We start from the raw sequence: 17862 nt of genomic DNA, 5'->3' as shown, positions 1-17862 counted from the left end.
GGCTTTATTGGTCTGGGCACTGAGTACAATAAAGTCAGCCAGCCAAATGCCGAGCATGGTCTTACTGGTCAAGTCACTGGTTAGACCACGCTTGGGACTATTGTATGCTGACAAGCAATAGAACAACACATTACAGGAACAGGCCCCTTGACCCACCCTTGTGCTGAACTAATTAAACTAGTAATTAATATCCAGTAATCGCTTTTGCCTCTGCAACGTCCACATCCCTCCACTCTCGGCACATCCACATTCCTATCTAAGAGCCCCTTAAATGCCTCTATCGTATCTGCCTCCACCCCCACCCCTGGAAGCACATTCCAGGCACCTACCACTGTGTAAAAATAAAACTTGCCCCACACATCTCCTTTAAACTTTGCCCCCTCTCAGTTGAACTGCATGCCCTCTGGTATTAGACATTTTGACCCTCAGTGAAAGATACCGGCTGCCTAGCTATGCCTCTCATAATCTTATAAACCTCTATCAGGTCTCCCCTCAGCCTCCACCGCTCCAGAGAAAACAACCCAAGTTTGTCCAACCTCTCGTTATAGCTCATACCCTCTAATCCAGGCAGCATCCTGGTGAACCTCTTCTGCACCCTCTCCAAAGCCTCCACATCCTTCCTATAATGGGGCGACCAGAACTGAATGCAATACTCCAGATACAAACTAACCAGAGCTTTAGAAAGTTGCAACATAACTTCCTGACTCTTGAACTCAGTGCCTCGACTAATAAAGGCAAGCATGCCACACGCCTTCTTTACCACCCTATCAACCTGTGCAGCTACTTTCATGGAGCCATGGACTTGGACCCCATGGTTAATCTGTATCTCAACATTGTTCGGGGTCCTGCCATTAATGGTGTACACTTGATCTTCCCGGGTACAACACCTCACACTTGGCCACATTAAACTCCATCTGCTATTTCTCCGCCCATATTTGCAACTGATCTATATCCCACTGTATCCTTTGGCAATCCTCTACATGATCCACACTGCCACCAGTGTTTGTGTCATTAGCAAACAAACTGATGCACTCATCCACATTTTCATCCAAGTCATTTATAAATATCACAAACAGCAGAGGTCCCAGTACGGATCCCTGTGGAATACCACTCGTCACGGACCTCCAGCCGGAATAAGTCCCATCGACCACTACCCTGTCTTCTATGGGCAAGCCAGTTCTGAATCCAAACGGCCAGGTCATCATGGATCCGATGCACCTTAATCTTCTGGATGAGCCTCCCATGAAGGACTTTGTTGAAATCCTTACTATAAGTCCATGGATGTTGAAAAGACACGGGTGAAGTACATGATCGATATCATTGAGATTAAAGCAGGACATTGTGTCACAGAACCAGAACTGTACAAACTCAGAGACCAAACAGTTGTTTTTCAGAGTGGAGATGTTCCTGGGGCTTTGCACTTGTTAATATGTATTTCCAGCCACTGTCTGTAAGGAGTTTGTACGTTTTCCCCATGTGTCTGCGTGGGTTTCCTCCGGGTGCTCCGGTTTCCTCCCACATTCCAAAGACGTACGGGTTAGGAAGTTATGGGTGTGTAATGTTGGCACTGGAAGCGTGGAGACACTTGTGGGCTGTCCCCAGAACACTCTACGCAAAAGATGCATTTCACTGTGTGTTTCAATGTACATGTGACTAATAAATAAATATCTGATCTCATCTGTTTATGTTTAAAGTTTTCACCTTTAATAAGAGTGACCCTGCATTGCCAGCATGCTTCCACTGTCCCCGTGAGTCTGACTGAGCAGGTAGGGACACAATCCCAGTGCAGGCACAGCTGCTTGGGCTGCGGAAAGCTAACAGTGCGATGACACTGGTTGCTCAGGACTCCCCTGCACCCGTCACCTCAGCCGCACCACTCATCTCCGGCCTTCACCTGATGATTCGGCTGACGTTTTGACGAATGAATTGGTTTGGACATAGAACATGGAACATTACAGCACAGTACAGGCCCTTCAGCCCACAATGTTGTGCTGACATTTTATCCTGCTATAAGATCTAAGATCTATCTAACCCTTCCCTCCCACATAGCCCCCTATTTTTCTATCAATCATGTGTCTATCTAAGAGTCTCTTAAATGTTCCCAATGTATCTGCACCCACAACCTCTGCCGGCAGTGCGTTCCACACACCCAGCGCTGTCTGTGTAAAATCTGTCTTGTCAAATCCAACTCCTCGTTTTCACAGATTTGCTCAACACTTATTCTGTAGTGGGACAATATTCCTTTTCTGTTTCACCAGGTGAATGTTCCACAGAGAGAGCTGTCTCATCCTATTCCTCATGGAAGGCTCATTCAGAAAGTCAGGAGGCATGGGATCCAGGGAATCTTGGCTGTGTGGATTCAGAATTGGCTCACCCATAGAAGACAGAGGGTGGTGTAGATGGAGCGTATTCTGCCTGGAGGTCGGTGACCAGTGGTGTTGCAAAGGGATCTGTTCTGGGACCCCTGCTGTTTGTGATTTTTATAAATGACTTGGATGAGGATGTGGAAGGGTGGGTTAGTAAGTTTGCAGATGATACAAAGGTTGGTGGTGTTGTGGATAGTGTAGAAGGTTGCTGTAGATTACGACAGGCTATTGATAGGATGCAGATCTGGGCTGAGAAGTGGCAGATGGAGTTCAACCCAGAGAAGTGTGAAGTGATACACTTTGGAAGATTGAATTTGAAGGCAGAATACAAGGTTAATGGCAGGACTCTTAGCAGTGTGGAGGAACAGAGGAACCTGGGGTCCATGTCCATAGATCCCTCAAGGTTGCAGCACAGGTCGATAAGGTTGTTAAGAAGGCGTATGGAGTGTTGGCCTTCATTAGTTGGGATATTGAGTTCAAGAGCCGCGAGGTGATGTTGCAGCTCTATAGAACTCTGGTTAGACCACACTTGGAGTATTGTGTTCAGTTCTGGTCGCCTCATTATAGGAAGGATGTGGAAGCTTTAGAGAGGGTGCAGAGGAGATTTACCAGGATGCTGCCTGGATTGGAGAGCATGTCTTATGAGGATAGGTTGAGCGAGCTGGGGCTTTTCTCTTTGGAGACAAGGAGGATGAGAGGTGACCTGATAGAGGTGTACAAGATGATAAGAGGCATAGAGCAAGTGGACAGTCAGAGAATTTTCTCCAGGGTGAAAATGGCTAACACAAGGGGACACAATTTTAAGGTGATTGGAGGAAGGTATAAGGGGGATGTCAGGGGTAAGTTTTTTACACAGAGAGTGGTGGATGCGTAGAACGCACTTCCGGCAGATGTTGTGGGTGCAGATACATTAGAGACACTTACAAGACTCTTAGGTAGACACATGAATGATAGAAAAATGGAGGGCCATGTGGGAGGGAAGGGTTAGATAGATCTTAGAGCAGGATAAAATGTCAACACAACATCGTGGGTCGAAAGGCCTGTAGTGTTCTCTGTTCTATGTTTTATAACTGATACTTTGAGGATCTTTTCAGCCATTTTACCACTGAGCGACACACACGTGATGACGCACAGAGACACTCACCAGATTGTGGCACGGTTTGAAGACGTCACTGTGAATGATTTCGCACTGTTGCTCCGCCCAGGACCTGTGATATGGATTTACGTCACATGGATGCACGACTTCAGTCACGTCTCGACATAAAGGCTCTTCCTTCCAGCTATTTGCAAACTCCAGAGCATTAGAGGCGAGGTATTGGCTCCGAGTTATAAAGTCATCACCGATGTCCCCGTTGAAGTTACCACACAGTCCACAGAGTGAGAGCTGAGAACAATAAAGGGTGTGTATGTGTGTTTCCCAGTAACTCATTCCTACAGTGCTCTATGTGCTGACGATAGCGCCCTTTTCCACTCCATTCTCCACAGAGAGGTACCTGGCTTCACACAGTGACGGACAGATTATTTACAGAATAACATAGGGTGTTAGACAAGGTACATATGGTGATAACTGGAACACAAGGCCCAATATCAGTGTTGGACAATAATCTGGGACGTTAATTGTCACTTGGACAAATGGGGGTGGATAAACGGTCAAAGTCAAAGTCGAGTTTTTGTCATGATGAAAAACACGACGACGCTGGAGGAACTCAGCAGGCCAGGCAGCATCCGCGGAGAAAAGCAGGCGGTCAATGTTTCAGGTCAGGACCCTTCTTCAAGACTGAAGATAGGAAAAGGGGGAAGCCTGATATATAGGAGGGAAAAGCAGAGCAGTGATAGGTGGACAGAAGAGGGGAGGCGGGGTGGGCACAGGGTGGTGATAGGTAGATGCAGGTAAGAGACAGTGATGGGCAGGTGTGGGGGAGGAGGGGAGAGCAGATCCACCGGGTAATGGGTCAAGAGGTAAGGAGAGAGAGGGAACAAAAAGGGGCTAGGAAAGGGAAGAAGGGAAGAAGCACGGTGGTGGGTGGGGTGTGGGGAAGGGGGGTGGGGATTACTTAAAGTGGGGGAATTCAACGTTCATGCCGTCAGGCTGCAAGGTTCCAAGACGGAAAATGAGGAGCTGTTCCTCCAGTTTGCGCTTGGAATTCTCCCAGCAGTGGAGGAGGACGAGGACGGATAGAGGGAGGATAGTGTGGGAGGGGGAGCTGAAGTGACCGGCAATGGGGAGATGCAGATCGTGGTCACGGACAGAGCGCAGGAACCTTGCAGCTGAACCGCATGAACATTGAATTCTCCCACTTTAAGTAATCCCCACCCCCTCCCCACAAGACCCATCCCCCGGTGGATCTGCTCTCCCCTCCTCCCCCACACCTGCCCATCACTGTCTCTTACCTGCATCCACCTATCACCACCCTGTGCCCACCCCGCCTCCCCTCTTCTGTCCACCTATCACTGCTCTGCTTTCCCCTCCTATATATCGGGCTTCCCCTTTTTCCTATCTTCAGTCCTGAAGAAGGGTTCTGACCCGAAATGTTGACAACCTGCTTTTCTCCACGGATGCTGCCTGGCCTGCTGAGTTCCTCCAGCATCATCATGTTTTTTCATCCGGATTCCAGCTCCCTTGAGTCTACTGTCATGTGCATAAGTACATGTATGAGCAAGTGCTGTGAAAAACTTACTTACAGCAGCATCACACAAGCTAACACATCCCCGGTTAAAGGCAAATTGTGATTAATTGGAAGTTACTTTAATGAATCTCCTTTGCAGTGGAGAGGGTGCAGAGGAGATCCACCAGGGCGTTGTCTGGGATGGGAGGACTTCAGTGATGAGGAGAGACCACATAGGCTGAGTTCGATTTCCTTGGAGCGGAGGGGGCTGAGTGTGGACCTCATAGAGGTGACAGAATTTTGAAGGGCACAGACAGGGTAGATACGAGGAAATATTCACCCTTGCCCCCCACCCCCCCAACACTGGTGTCCAGGCCCAGAGGGCAGATGCTGGAATCTGGAGCAACTCACAATCAGCTGGAGGAACTAGCAGGTCAGGTAACGTCTGTAGGAGGGGAGAGGAATTGTCAATGTTTCTGGTCGGGACCCTGCATCGGCACTGAGTGTGGAGAGGGGAGATGGCCGGGATAAAGAGGAGAATGGAGAGGGGTGAGACATGGGTCCGAGGGGATTGGTGGACCGAGGAGGGGTGAGACAGGGGTCCGAGGGGATTGGTGGACCGAGGAGGAGTGAGACAGGGGTCCGAGGGGATTGGTGGACCGAGGAGGGGTGAGACAGGGGTCCGAGGGGATTGGTGGACCGAGGAGGGGTGAGACAGGGGTCCGAGGGGATTGGTGGACCGAGGAGGGGTGAGACAGGGGTCCGAGGGGATTGGTGGACCGAGGAGGGGTGAGACAGGGGTCCGAGGGGATTGGTGGACCGAGGAGGGGTGAGACAGGGGTCCGAGGGGATTGGTGGACCGAGGAGGGGTGAGACAGGGGTCCGAGGGGATTGGTGGACCGAGGAGGGGTGAAGGATGATGGGAAGATGGAGCCAGTTGTGGGGGGAGGGAGCTGGGAGACAGAGGCAGGTGGGTGAGAGGTGGAGGCTGACAGAGAGAGAGGAAAATATATTGAGAGGCAGAGGGAATGAGGTGCGGGGAGGGGAGGTGAAGATAGGAGACGGCTGCTGGAGGGAGATTAGGAACACAAAGGGCTCGCAGTGCTGGACTCTGATCAGTAAAGGAAGGCGAGAATGGGAACCATTAGGGGGGAGGCGCGGGGCATCTGGAGCCAGAAGTGGATGGGAAACCTGTGGGTGAACCGTGCATGGGGTGGGTGGATGGAACGAGGAGCGGGGGGTGGGGGTGGTGGGGAGAGAGAAGATGGACGCTGGGGTGTGTGTCGGAAATGGGAACACAATGAGAGGACATGGGGAAGGGTTGGCCGAAATTGGAAACCTCAAACGCTCGATGCCATTGGATTGCGGACTCCCCGGGTGGACTACGAGGTTCTGTTCCTCCAGACTGTGCCAGGCCTCACCCTGACTGTAGAGGAGTCTGAGGGTGGACAGGTCAGTGTGGGGGGAGGGGGAAGGGGAGTTGAAATCACATGTGTAGCTGGGAGCTCGTGTTGTCCGCGGCGGACGGAGCGCGGGTGCTCTGCGAACCAGACGTCCAGTCCGCGCTTGGTCTCACCCATGTGGAGGAGGCCACATCAGGAGCACAGAATGCAGTCGCCAAGGTTGGAGGAGGTGTACATGAGCCCTTGCCTCAGCTGGAAGGGACGCTTGGGTCCCTGGATGGCGGTGAGGCAGAAGGTAAGGAACAAGTATGGATTTTAGTCAGGTGTTTAACAAGGTCCCTCATGGGAGCCTCATCCAGAAGATTCAGATGCACGGGATCCACAATGACTTGGCTGTCTAGATTCAGAAATGGTTTTCCCATAGAAGGCAGAGGGTAGTGGTCGATGGGACTTACTCTGGTTGGAGGTCCGTGACTCATGGTGTTCCGCAGGGATCCGTACTGGGACCTCTGCAGTTAATGATACTTGTACATGACTTGGATGAAATGACTTGTTAGTACGTTTGCAGATGACACAAAGACTGGTGGTGTTGTGGATAGTGTAGAAGGTTGCCAAATGATACAGCGGGATAGGTTGAGTGAGCGAGGGCTTTTCTCTTTGGAGAGGAGGAGGATGAGAGGTGACTTGATAGAGGTGTATAAGATGATAAGAGGCACAGATTGAGTGGACAGTCAGAGACTTTTTCCCAGGGCGACAATGGCTAACATGAGGGGACATAATTTTAAGGTGACTGGAGGAAGGTATAAGGGGGATGTCAGGGGTAAGTTTTTTACACAGAGAGTGGTGGGTGTGTGGAATGCACTGCCGGCAGAGGTTGTGGGGGCAGATACATTAGGGACGTTTACGAGACTCTTAGATGGACATATCAATATTAGACAAATAGGGGCTATGTGGGAGGCAAGGGTTAGATAGATCTTAGAGCAGGATAAAATGTCGGCACAACGTTGTGGGCTGAAGGGCCTGTACGGTGCTGTAATGTTCTATGTTCTAAATGACCCAGATGAAAACGTGGACGGGTGGATTAGTAAATTTGGAGACAATACAAGGATTGGTGGCGTTGCGGATAGTGTAGAAGATTGCCAAAGGTTCCAGTGGGATATACTGTAGATCAGTTATGGGCGGAGAAATGGCAGATGGAGTTTAATCCAGCCAAATGTGAGGTGTTGCATTTTGGGAGGTCAAAGTACACAGTTAATGGCAGGACTGTTAACAGCGTTGATGTACAGAGGGATCTTGGGGTCCTGGTTCATGGCTCCATAAAAGTGGCTGCACAGGTTGATAGGGCAGTAAAGAAGGCATAAGGCATTATTAGTCAAGGCACTGAGTTCAAGAGCTAGGAGTTTATGTTACAGCCTTATAAATCTCTGGTTAGGCTGTATCTGGAGTACTGCATTCAGTTCTGGTCTCCTCATTACAGGAAAGATGTGGAAGCTTTGGAGAGGGTGCAGCAGAGGTTCACCAGGATGCTGCCTGGATTAGAGGGCAGGTGCTATGGGGAGAGGTTGGACAAGCTGGGGTTGTTTTCTCTGGAGCGGTGGAGGACGAGGGGAGACCTGATAGAATTTTATGAAGTCAATAGAGTAGACAGCTGGTATCGATTTCCCCGGGGTCGAAATGTCTAATGCCAAAGGGCATGCATTTAAGGTGAGAGGGTGAAAGTTCAAAGGAGATGTGCGGGGAAAGTTTTTTCTTAAAAACACAGAGAGCGGTGGGTGCCTGGAATGTTCTGCCAGGGGTGGGGGTGGAGGGAGATACGACAGGCATTTAAGAGACTCTGAGATAGGCAGATGGATGTGCAGAGACTGGACGGAGATGGGACTTGTGACGGCAGCAGGGACTGGTTTAGTTGGGCGTTTAATTGCTGGTTTAATTAGTTCAGCACCACATGGTGGGCTGAAGGGCGTGTTCTTGTGCGGTACTCTTCCATGTTGTAAGTGTTACAGCTCCTGCGGTCGCAGGTTGGTGCGGGAGACGGGGGTGGAGGGGATGGTGGGGAAAGATGAACAGACCAGGGAGTCACGGAGGGAGTGGTGAAGGGGTGGGAGGGTGAGGGGTGGGACGAGATGCATCTGGTGGTGGGATCTTGCTGCAGCTGGCGGGAGTGACGAAGGATGACGTGCAGGACCCGGAGGCTCACGGGGTGTAAAGTCGAGGACCAGGGGTAACCCTATACTGTCCGGAGGGAGGTGGGTGAGAGCACAAGTGGGAGAAACAGAGGAGATGTGAGACCGGGCTCCATCAACTGCAGCAGAAGGGAGGCCACACTCCCTGACAAAGGAGGACATTCCAGATGTCCCAGAACAGGGAGTCTCATCCCGAGAGCAGCTGCGGCAGAGGCGAAGGAACCGGGAGAAAGGAATGGCAGGGTGGGAGGAGGTGTGGTCCAAGTTGCCATGGGAATGGGGGGGTTTATAGTAAATGTCAGTGGACAGTTTATCTCCTGAGATGGAGACAGAGAGATCTGGAAATGTGGGGGGTGGGGGGGGGAGGGGGAAGGTGTCAGAGATGGTCCAGGTGAATTTGAGAGCAGGGTGGAAGACGGTGGGAAAGATGATAAAATTGATGCTGTGAAGCAATAGGCACGGTAGTGTAACGGTTAGCGCGATGCTATTACAGCGCCAGCGACCCGGGTTCAATTCCCGCTGCCGTCTGTGAGGAGTTTGTACGTTCTCCCCGTGTGTCTGCGTGGGTTTCCTCCGGGTGCTCCGGTTTCCTCCCACATTCCAGAGACGTACGGGTTAGGAGGTTGTGGGCGTGCTATGTTGGCACCAGAAGCGTGGCGACACTTGTGGGCTGCCCCCCAGAAAACTCTACGCAAAAGATGCATTTCACTGTGTGTTTCGATGTACATGTGACTGATAAAGAGATCTTGTCAAGAAGAACTGAAGGGGGTAGTGCCGTTGATATTGTGCAAGTGGACACTGAACCAGCACGGGTGAAGTACACGATCGATATCACCAAAACTAAAGCAGGAAGCGGCGTCACAGAACCAAACTGTCCGAGGTCAGAGAGCAACAAGCTGCCCTTCAGGTCAGAGGTGGTCCCAGGGCTCTGCACTTACTGAAATGTGTTAATGGTGTTGACACAGACGCGCATGGAATGACTTCACACGACTGATCCATTTGGTCGGAAGCAGGAGGCCAGTCAACAGGCAGTAATTTGAAAGAGGGGCAACGCACAGATGATGAGAGGCTGATAAGGTGCAAAAGGCCTTGTGGGCACAGACAGAGCAGCAATGGAGAAACTGGCGGCCACGGCGGGGGTCAGAAGTTCATCTCCCACCTGAGCCCCACGCCAGGGCTGAGGATGACGCAGACTGGGTGACCGTTTTACAGAACACCTGCGCTCTGTCCATGACTGCGATCTACATCTCCCCGTCGCCGGTCACTTCAACTCCCCCTCCCACACTATCACTGATATGTCCGTCCTCGACCTCCTCCACTGCCGGGAGAATTCCAAGCGCAAACTGGAGGAACAGCTCCTCATTTTCTGTCTTGGAACCTTGCAGCCTGACAGCATGAACATTGAATTCCCCCACTTTCGGTAATCCCCACCCCCCTTCCCCACAACCCCCCCACCCCCACCACCACCCCCCACCGTGCCTCTTCTCTCCTTCCTGGCCTCTCTCTCTTTTTTCTACCCTTCTTTTTTCCCCTCTCTCTCCTTACCTTTGACCCATCCCCCGGTGGATCTACTCTCCCCTCCTCCCCCGCACCTGCCCATCACTGTCTCTTACCTGCATCTACCTATCACCACCCTGTGCCCACCCCGCCTCCCCCCTTCTGTCCACCTATCACTGCTCTGCTTTTCCCTCCTATATATCGGGCTTCCCCCTTTTCCTATCTTCAGTCCTGAAGAAGGGTCCTGACCCGAAACGTTGACCGCCTGCTTTTCTCCACAGATGCTGCCTGGCCTGTTGAGTTCCTCCAGCACCGCCGTGTTTTTCATCTGGATTCCAACATCTGCCGTCCTCTGTTTCTCTGAGTATCATGAGCATTGGAGAGGCAGTGGGGAGACGACAGAGCCAACAGTTTGTGCCAGGGACTGGAAGGAGCTCTGGAATTCACTGTGCGTAGTTGGAGGACATTTCTGGTCAAGTACTGGATGTCAGACAAGTGGTGTGGGGTGGGGGTGGGGAGGGAGGGAGGGTAAATAAGAGAGATGGGTTGAGGGAGGAGGTGGTGAGGCAAAGCTGGGGTATTGCTGTACAGGTGGAAAGGTTGTGGATTGGCTGTGTGCGCGATGACATTGCCAAGAGGCAGCATGTAGATGGGGTCATGGAAGGTTGTGGTGTCATGGCAACAACCTTTCCCTCAATGTCAACAAAACAAAAGAGCTGGTCAGTGACTTCAGGAAAGGAGGCGGTGTACATACACCTGTCTACATCAATGGTGCTGAGGTCGAGAGGGTTGAGAGCTTCAAGTTCCTGGGAGTGAACATCACCAACAGCCTGTCCTGGTCAAATCACATAGATGCCATGACCAAGAAAGCTCACCAACACCTCTACTTCCTCAGGAGGCTAAAGAAATTCAGTTTCTCCCCTTTGACTCTCACCAACTTTTATCGATGCACCATAAAAAGCATCCTATCTGGATATATCACAGCTTGGTATGGCATCTGCTCTGCCCGGGACCACAAGAAACCGCAGAGAGTTGTGGACACAGCCCAATGCATCACGGAAACCAGCCTCCCCTCCTTGGACTCTTGTCTTTACCTCTCGCTGTCTTGGTGAAGCAGCCAGCATAATCAAAGATCCCACCCACTCGGAACATTCTCTCTTCTCTCCTCTCCCATCAGGCAGAAGATACAGGAGCCTGAGGGCACAGACCACCAGACTCAAGGACAGCTTCTACCCCATGGTGAGAAGACTATTGAACGGTTCCCTGATACGATGAGATGGAGTCTGACCTCACGATCTACCTTGTTGTGACCTTGCACCTTATTGCACTGCACTTTCTCTGTAGCTGTGACACTTTACTCTGTACTGTTACTGTTTTTACCTGTACTACTTCAATGCACTCTGTACTAACTCAATGTAACTGCACTGTGTAACGAATTGACCTGTATGATCGGTCTGCAAGATAAGTTTTTCACAAGTGATAATAATAAACCAACACCAATACCAACAGTGCAGACATGGGGAGCTTCAGTCAGACCCTCACACTCTGTGCTGACGGCAGACTGCAGAATCACTTCCAGCTGCCAATGGTATAAATGCGTTGAGTGCAGCAGAAAGGCAGGGAGAGAGGGGCCAATCCTCTCGTCAAGGAGCAAACACGGACGTGATGCTGGGACCTCCTCCTGTCCCGCATCAGGTCAGGATGACCTGCCCCTCCTCAGTGTAACCAAACTGCCAACATTCCAAACACCGTTCACAACTTCTTTGCACTGTGAGTGGTGAGGTGACACCATCGACAGACCACAGCGGCCGTGTCTGAACGGCCACGCGCGGAGCCCAGGAAACGGCCGCCGAGCACCGCTCCCATTTACCTGGCGCGTCCGGGTGAAGCGGATGAACGCGTTTGTGGTCTTGTCCCAGAGTATCTGCAGGAGGTGACCGCCGGGGGTCACGGCCTCGAAGGACAGGTACAGCGGGTTGGTGCGGATGCTGAACTTGTCAGCTGCGGTTTCAGGTGTGACCACGTAGGCTCCGTCTGTCATTTCTATCAGGATGTCCTGGAACGAAGCACATGTTGAGCTTGTTAAGGCAAACCCGGGGCTTTCAGTCCAGACTGCAGCGACATACCGCAGACACTGGAAACCCGAAACAAAAACTCAAGGCGCCTGAAGCGGTCAGCAAATCGGGCAGTGTCCACGGGGAGCGTTTCAGGTCAGCGACCTTTCCTCAGGAAGCTGCCCGAGTTCTCCCAGCCTGTCTGCGCCTGGTCCTCGGTGGCCTCAGGATGTTTGTGCCTCTCAAGGCCCGGACGCACTCAGTCGAGACTCCACACAGGGAGGGCGCAGTGTGGCATTGGCCAACATCCACGCACAGGGCAGAGTAGAGTTGATGTCCTCCACTCTCCCCGTAACTCCGGGTCAAGTTTGGGCAAGGCCTTCCAGTACACTGCACATTCTCTGATGCTGCTCGGTAATGGTGTGATGTGTCCAGGGTCTGGGGTACGTCCATGAGCAGCTGAGGGGAGCTGGGGGTGGCTCACACTTTCCTGAGAAACCTCCCACTGCCCTTCCTAACCCCACCACTGGCACGTAGAGCCTGAATCTCCAGCTGGCCGTCGACAACGTCCCACCGTGAGGGAACAGCTGAGACCAGTGAAAGTGCAACCTGCACTCCTTTGAATGGAATCGGAATTGGTTTATTATTGTCACTTGTACTGAGGTACAGTGAAAAACTTGTCTTGCAGACCAATCATACAGGTCAATTCATTACACAGTGCATTGAGGTAGTACAGGGTAAAACAATAAGAGAATGCAGAATAAAGTGTTACAGTTATAGAGAAAGTGCAGTGCAGGCAGACAATAAGGTGCAAGGTCACAACAAGTTAGATCGTGAGGTCAAGAGTCCATCTTACCACACTAGAGAACAATTCAATAGTCTTATAACAGCGGGATAGAAGCTGTCTTTGAGCCTGGTGGTACGTGCTTTCAGGCTTTTGTATCTTCTACCTGATGGTGGGTGGGGTCTTTGATTATGTTGGCTGCTTTCCCAAGGAAGCGAGAAATGTAGACAGAGTCCATGGAGGGGAGGCTGGTTTCCGGGATGCACTGGGCTGTGTCCACAACTCTCTGCAGTTTCATGCAGTCCTGGGCAGAGCAGTTGCTGCACCAAGCTGTGATACATCTGGATAGGATGTTTTCTATGGTGCATCGATAAAAGTTGGTGAGGGTCAAAGGGACATGTCGAATTTCTCAGCATCCTGAGGAAGTAGGGGTGACCTCCATCAAGCCCTACTGCACGCGCGAGGGACCTTCTGGAGACATAACGCATGGGCAAGTACCGGCAAGGTCAGAATGGACAGGAGTACAATTCGCTCGCCGCTGACATCAAGTGAGAAAGTGTCGGTTGTCAAATGTCCGATATTTAATTTGCTGCTTCCCTCTGTGTCTGTGGAATGTGTGATCTGTCGGGTCCACTTCAGAGGCTCACTGCCTCCTCCTGGTGTTCTGTACTCCTGTCCTCTACAAGGAGGGAAACAATAACCTGACCATCGTGTTATGTGTTGATGAGACACTCCATTTTCTGAGGGTGACTGTGAGGGGCGGTGAATCAGCTCAGGGCGGGATTCGGTGATGGGAATGTGAACACATCCATTTTGAGGTCGGGATGGATCAGTTCACTGGCCAGGTAGGTTGCCGTCTTGTGTAGACACAGTGACACACACATTAGAACGGAGACAAGGATGCAACTGTCGTTACTGTTCCTGATCTGGCTAGGTCACCAAACTGGTTCCTGCATTTGAGTAGCAGCTGATATCCTCTGCCACGTTTATTGGGAGTCGTCTGATCAGGTGGCTTCTCGGGACCCTCGGCTGTGGGTCGAGAGGGGCCTCAGTGAGCTACTCTCCAGCCTTGCTCTCTTCCACTTCTCCTTCCCTGCTTTCTTCTCCTCCGTACCTTCAGTTAAATAGAGCACCCACCGGCTCCTTGTCCTCCCACTGCACTGGTGGGAAGCATGCGGGGGAAGTGATGCTGAGGTGACCTGTGTTAAGTAGCCATTGACAGAAGTCCCGCACACAACTTCCGGGACGTCTGTTTCCCCAGTTTATCTCACCAGCCCTCCCATGGCTTGGTACGGCAACTGCTCTGCCCGGGATCACAAGAAACTGCAGAGAGTTGTGGACACAGCCAAGCACATCACGGAAACCAGCCTGCCCTCCATGGACTCTTGTCTACACCTCTTGCTGTCTTGGTGTAGCAGCCAGCATCATCAAAAACCCCACCCACCCAGGACATTCTCTCTTCTCTCCTCTTCCATCAGGCAGAAGATACAGGAGCCTGAGGGCACAGACCACCAGGCTCAAGGACAGCTTCTATCCAATGGTGATAAGACTATTGAACGGTTCCCTTCTACGATGAGATGGACTCTGACCTCACGATCTACCTTGTTGTGACCTTGCACCTTATTGTCTACCTGCAATACACTTCCTCTGTAGCTGTGACACTTTACTTTGTACTGTTGTTGTTTTTACCTGTACTACCTCAATGCACTCTGTATTAACTCAATGTAACTGCACTGTGTAATGAATTGACCTGTACGATCGGTTTGCAAGACAAGTTTTTCACTGTACCTCAGTACAAGTGACAATAATAAACCAATACCAATATGTCCAACACAGGACAGGGCCTGCCTGTCTCCGTGACGATACAGAGGCAGCCATTGCTTGCTCTTTCTGCACTGGAAGTAACTCGCCGTTAAAGAGCCCACAGAACGTCCGGGTCAGTAAGCAGTGAGAGCTGGGCCTGTCCCTTCACCGCTCACATCCGGGCTGAGCAGTCAGTGGGGTTGCGGAGATGTTACGGAGGGAGTCCATGTTGGAGAGTGGGAGGGGCTCCAACAGATTAGCAGGAGGGGGCCGTTCGGACCCTCGTGTCTGCTCCAACATTCGGGAAGATCCCAGATGCTCTTTCACTCAGCACCACTTTCCTACACCAACCCCACGGGGAATCCCAGCAGCTAAACATCTATCCATTGTCACAGAGTCTTACAGCACGGAAACAGGCCCTTCTGCCCAACTCCTCCATGCCGACTGTGTTGCCCAGTGAGCTAGTCCCCCCTGTTCTAAACCTCTCCTATCCACGGACTTATCTCGATGGCTTCTAAACGTTGTTGATGTGCCCGTCTCAACCATTATTTCTGGCAGCTCATTTCAAATACGCACCACCCTTTGTGTGAAGAAGCTGCCCCTGATGTCCCTTTTAAATGTCTTGCCTCTGATCTTAAACCCATGTTTTCAGCACCATCTCCCTGAGGAAAAGACTGTGTGCTTTCACCCTCATGATCTTATATACCTCCATCAGGTCACCCCTCAATCTCCTACGTTCCAGGGAATAAAGTCCTAATCCACACACCTCTCCTTGTAACTCAGGCTCCCCAAGTCCAGGCCACATCCTGGTAAATCTTTTCTGCACTTTTTCTAGTTTAGTAACATCTTTCCTATAACAGGGTGACCAAATCTGTACACAATACTCCAAGTGAGGCCTCACCAACATCTCATACAACTGCAACATAACTTCCCAACTCCTGCACTCGGTGCCCTGACTGATGAAGGCCAGCGTGCCAAACGCCTCCTTCACCACCCCATCTACCTGTGACGCTGTTTTCAGTGAACTATGCAAGGTCTCTCTGTTCCATCACACTCCCCAGGGCCCTACCATTCACTGTACAAGTCCTACCCTGGTTTGATCTCCCAAAATGCAATACCTCACATTTATCTGGATTGAAGGCAGCTGTTGAATATATTTCCCAACTGAGCCACCCCGGCATCTTGGGGACAGAATCCCAAAGATTCACCACCCTGGGAAGAAGCTCATCTCTGTTCCCAGCGGTTGAGCCTGTGTTTCGAGACAGCAACCTCTGGTTCCAGACATCCCAGCCCGGTGAAACCTCACACAGATGAGAAACACAATGATGCTGGAGGAACTCAGCAGGTCATGACCTGCATCTACCTATCACCACCCTGTGCCCACCCCACCTCCCCTCTTCTGTCCACATATCACTGCTCTGCTTTTCCCTCCTATATATCGGGCTTCTCCCTTTTCCTATCTTCAGTCCTGAAGAAGGGTCCTGACCCTGAAACGTTGACCGCCTGCTTTTCTCTGCGGATGCTGCCTGACCTGCTGAGTTCCTCCACCGTAATCGTGTTTTTCATCTGGATCCCAGCATCTGCCGTCCTTTTGTTTCTCTAGAAACATCACGCAGGTCCCAGTGACCCAGTGTGAATGTGACTCCCTACCCTGAATTAGTTCTGTTGCCTCAGTCGGGTTAGGACAGTGTCAGACTGTGCCACAGATGTCACTCTCTTACCCCGATGTAGATCTTTATGGCTCGGGAGCAGGTCACACCCGACTGGCCACAAATAACATTTTCCGAAACAATCTTGAAGTTTGGATGGGTTTCGTTTGCACAGCAGGAGTCCTGAAAGACCCAAATGGCAGTGGTTAGTTCAAACATCACCCACCGCGAGGAGAATGGAAATGTTCAGTCAGTGCCCGGGGGGCTTCTGGTCCGGGTACCTGAACCAACGAGTATTCACAGTTACCGCTGAAGATAAACTTCTTGCCATCGAATGTGGTCACGTGTCCCTCTCCGTGAATGACGCAAGTGGCAGGGCAATGCACGTTCTCTGTGCACTTCCACCTCCCGGCAAGGCAGGTGCTGTCGAGGAAACAGAAATGACCGGCGTTACCGTGTTTATTGTCACGTGTGCCGAGGCGTGTACAGTTTCAGACCGGACGGGGCTGGGGTCGATCAGCCATGACAGCGATGGATGGTGGAGCTAGCGTGGAGGGCGGGGTCAGATGTGGCTGAGGGCCCGTGCAGAAGGATAGCCACGGTCTCTCCCATTACCATGGAAACAGTTCTTTTACTTTTTGTTTCCAGCGCACGTTTCTTCTGGTTTGGCTGGAAGTCAGAGAGTCACAGAGCGATACAGCGCGGAAAGAGGCCCTTCGGCCCAACTTGTCCATGCCGACCGAGGTGTGTCCCTGAGCTCGTCCCATTTGCCTGCGTTTGGCCCATGTGCCTCAACCCTTCTCATCCATGTACCTGTCTAGATGTCTTTTAAACACCCACCTCTTCCTCACCACCCTCCTTGTGAGAACATTTACCCCTCAGGTCCCCTTTAAGGCCTCCTCCACTGCCAGGAGAATTCCAAGTGCAAACTGGAGGAACAGCTCCTCATTTTCTGGCTTGGAACCTTGCAGCCTGCCTGCACGAACGTTGAATTCTCCCACTTTAGGTGATCCCCACCCCACCCCCACCACCCACACACCCCCAACCCCCCACCCCACACACCCCCTCCCCCACCCCACACACCCCAACCCCGCACCCCACACACCCCCAACCCCCCACCCCACACACCCCCAAACCCCCACCCCACACACCCCCAACCCCCCACCCCACACACCCCCAAACCCCCACCCCACACACCCCCAACCATGCTTCTTCTTTTATCCCCCTTCCCAGCCTAACTCTTCTTCTACCCTCCTTTTTTCTCCTCCTTGCCTTTGACCCACCCCCCGGTGGATCTGCTCTCCCCTCCTCCTCCTCCCCCCGCCAATCACTATCTCTTACCTGCATCTACCTATCACCACCCTGTGCCCACCCCGCCTCCCCTCTTCTGTCCACCTATCACTGCTCTGCTTTTCCCTCCTATATATCGGGCTTCCCCCTTTTCCTATCTTCAGTCGTGAAGAAGGGTCCTGACCCGAAACGTTGACCGCCTGCTTTTCTCCACGGATGCTGCCTGG

At 51.8% G+C, this 17862-nt stretch overlaps 1 protein-coding gene across 1 annotated transcript in view; it reads right to left on the bottom strand.

The window, feature by feature from the left end:
• LOC127578013 (mucin-6-like) overlaps positions 1–17862 on the bottom strand; it is a 121571-nt gene that overhangs the window by 12971 nt on the left and 90738 nt on the right. Inside the window, exons 19-22 of the mRNA XM_052029719.1 lie at positions 16627–16768; positions 16418–16528; positions 11926–12111; positions 3511–3750 (exon numbers count right to left, since the gene is read on the bottom strand). Coding sequence (XP_051885679.1) covers positions 3511–3750; positions 11926–12111; positions 16418–16528; positions 16627–16768 — 679 coding nt within the window. The remainder of the gene's footprint in view (positions 1–3510; positions 3751–11925; positions 12112–16417; positions 16529–16626; positions 16769–17862) is intronic.

The sequence above is a fragment of the Pristis pectinata genome, chromosome 14 (genome assembly GCF_009764475.1).
Source record: "Pristis pectinata isolate sPriPec2 chromosome 14, sPriPec2.1.pri, whole genome shotgun sequence".
Lineage (NCBI taxonomy): Eukaryota > Metazoa > Chordata > Chondrichthyes > Rhinopristiformes > Pristidae > Pristis > Pristis pectinata.
The sequence above is the reverse complement of the archived record's forward strand: the minus strand, read 5'-3'. Positions and strand labels throughout refer to the sequence as shown.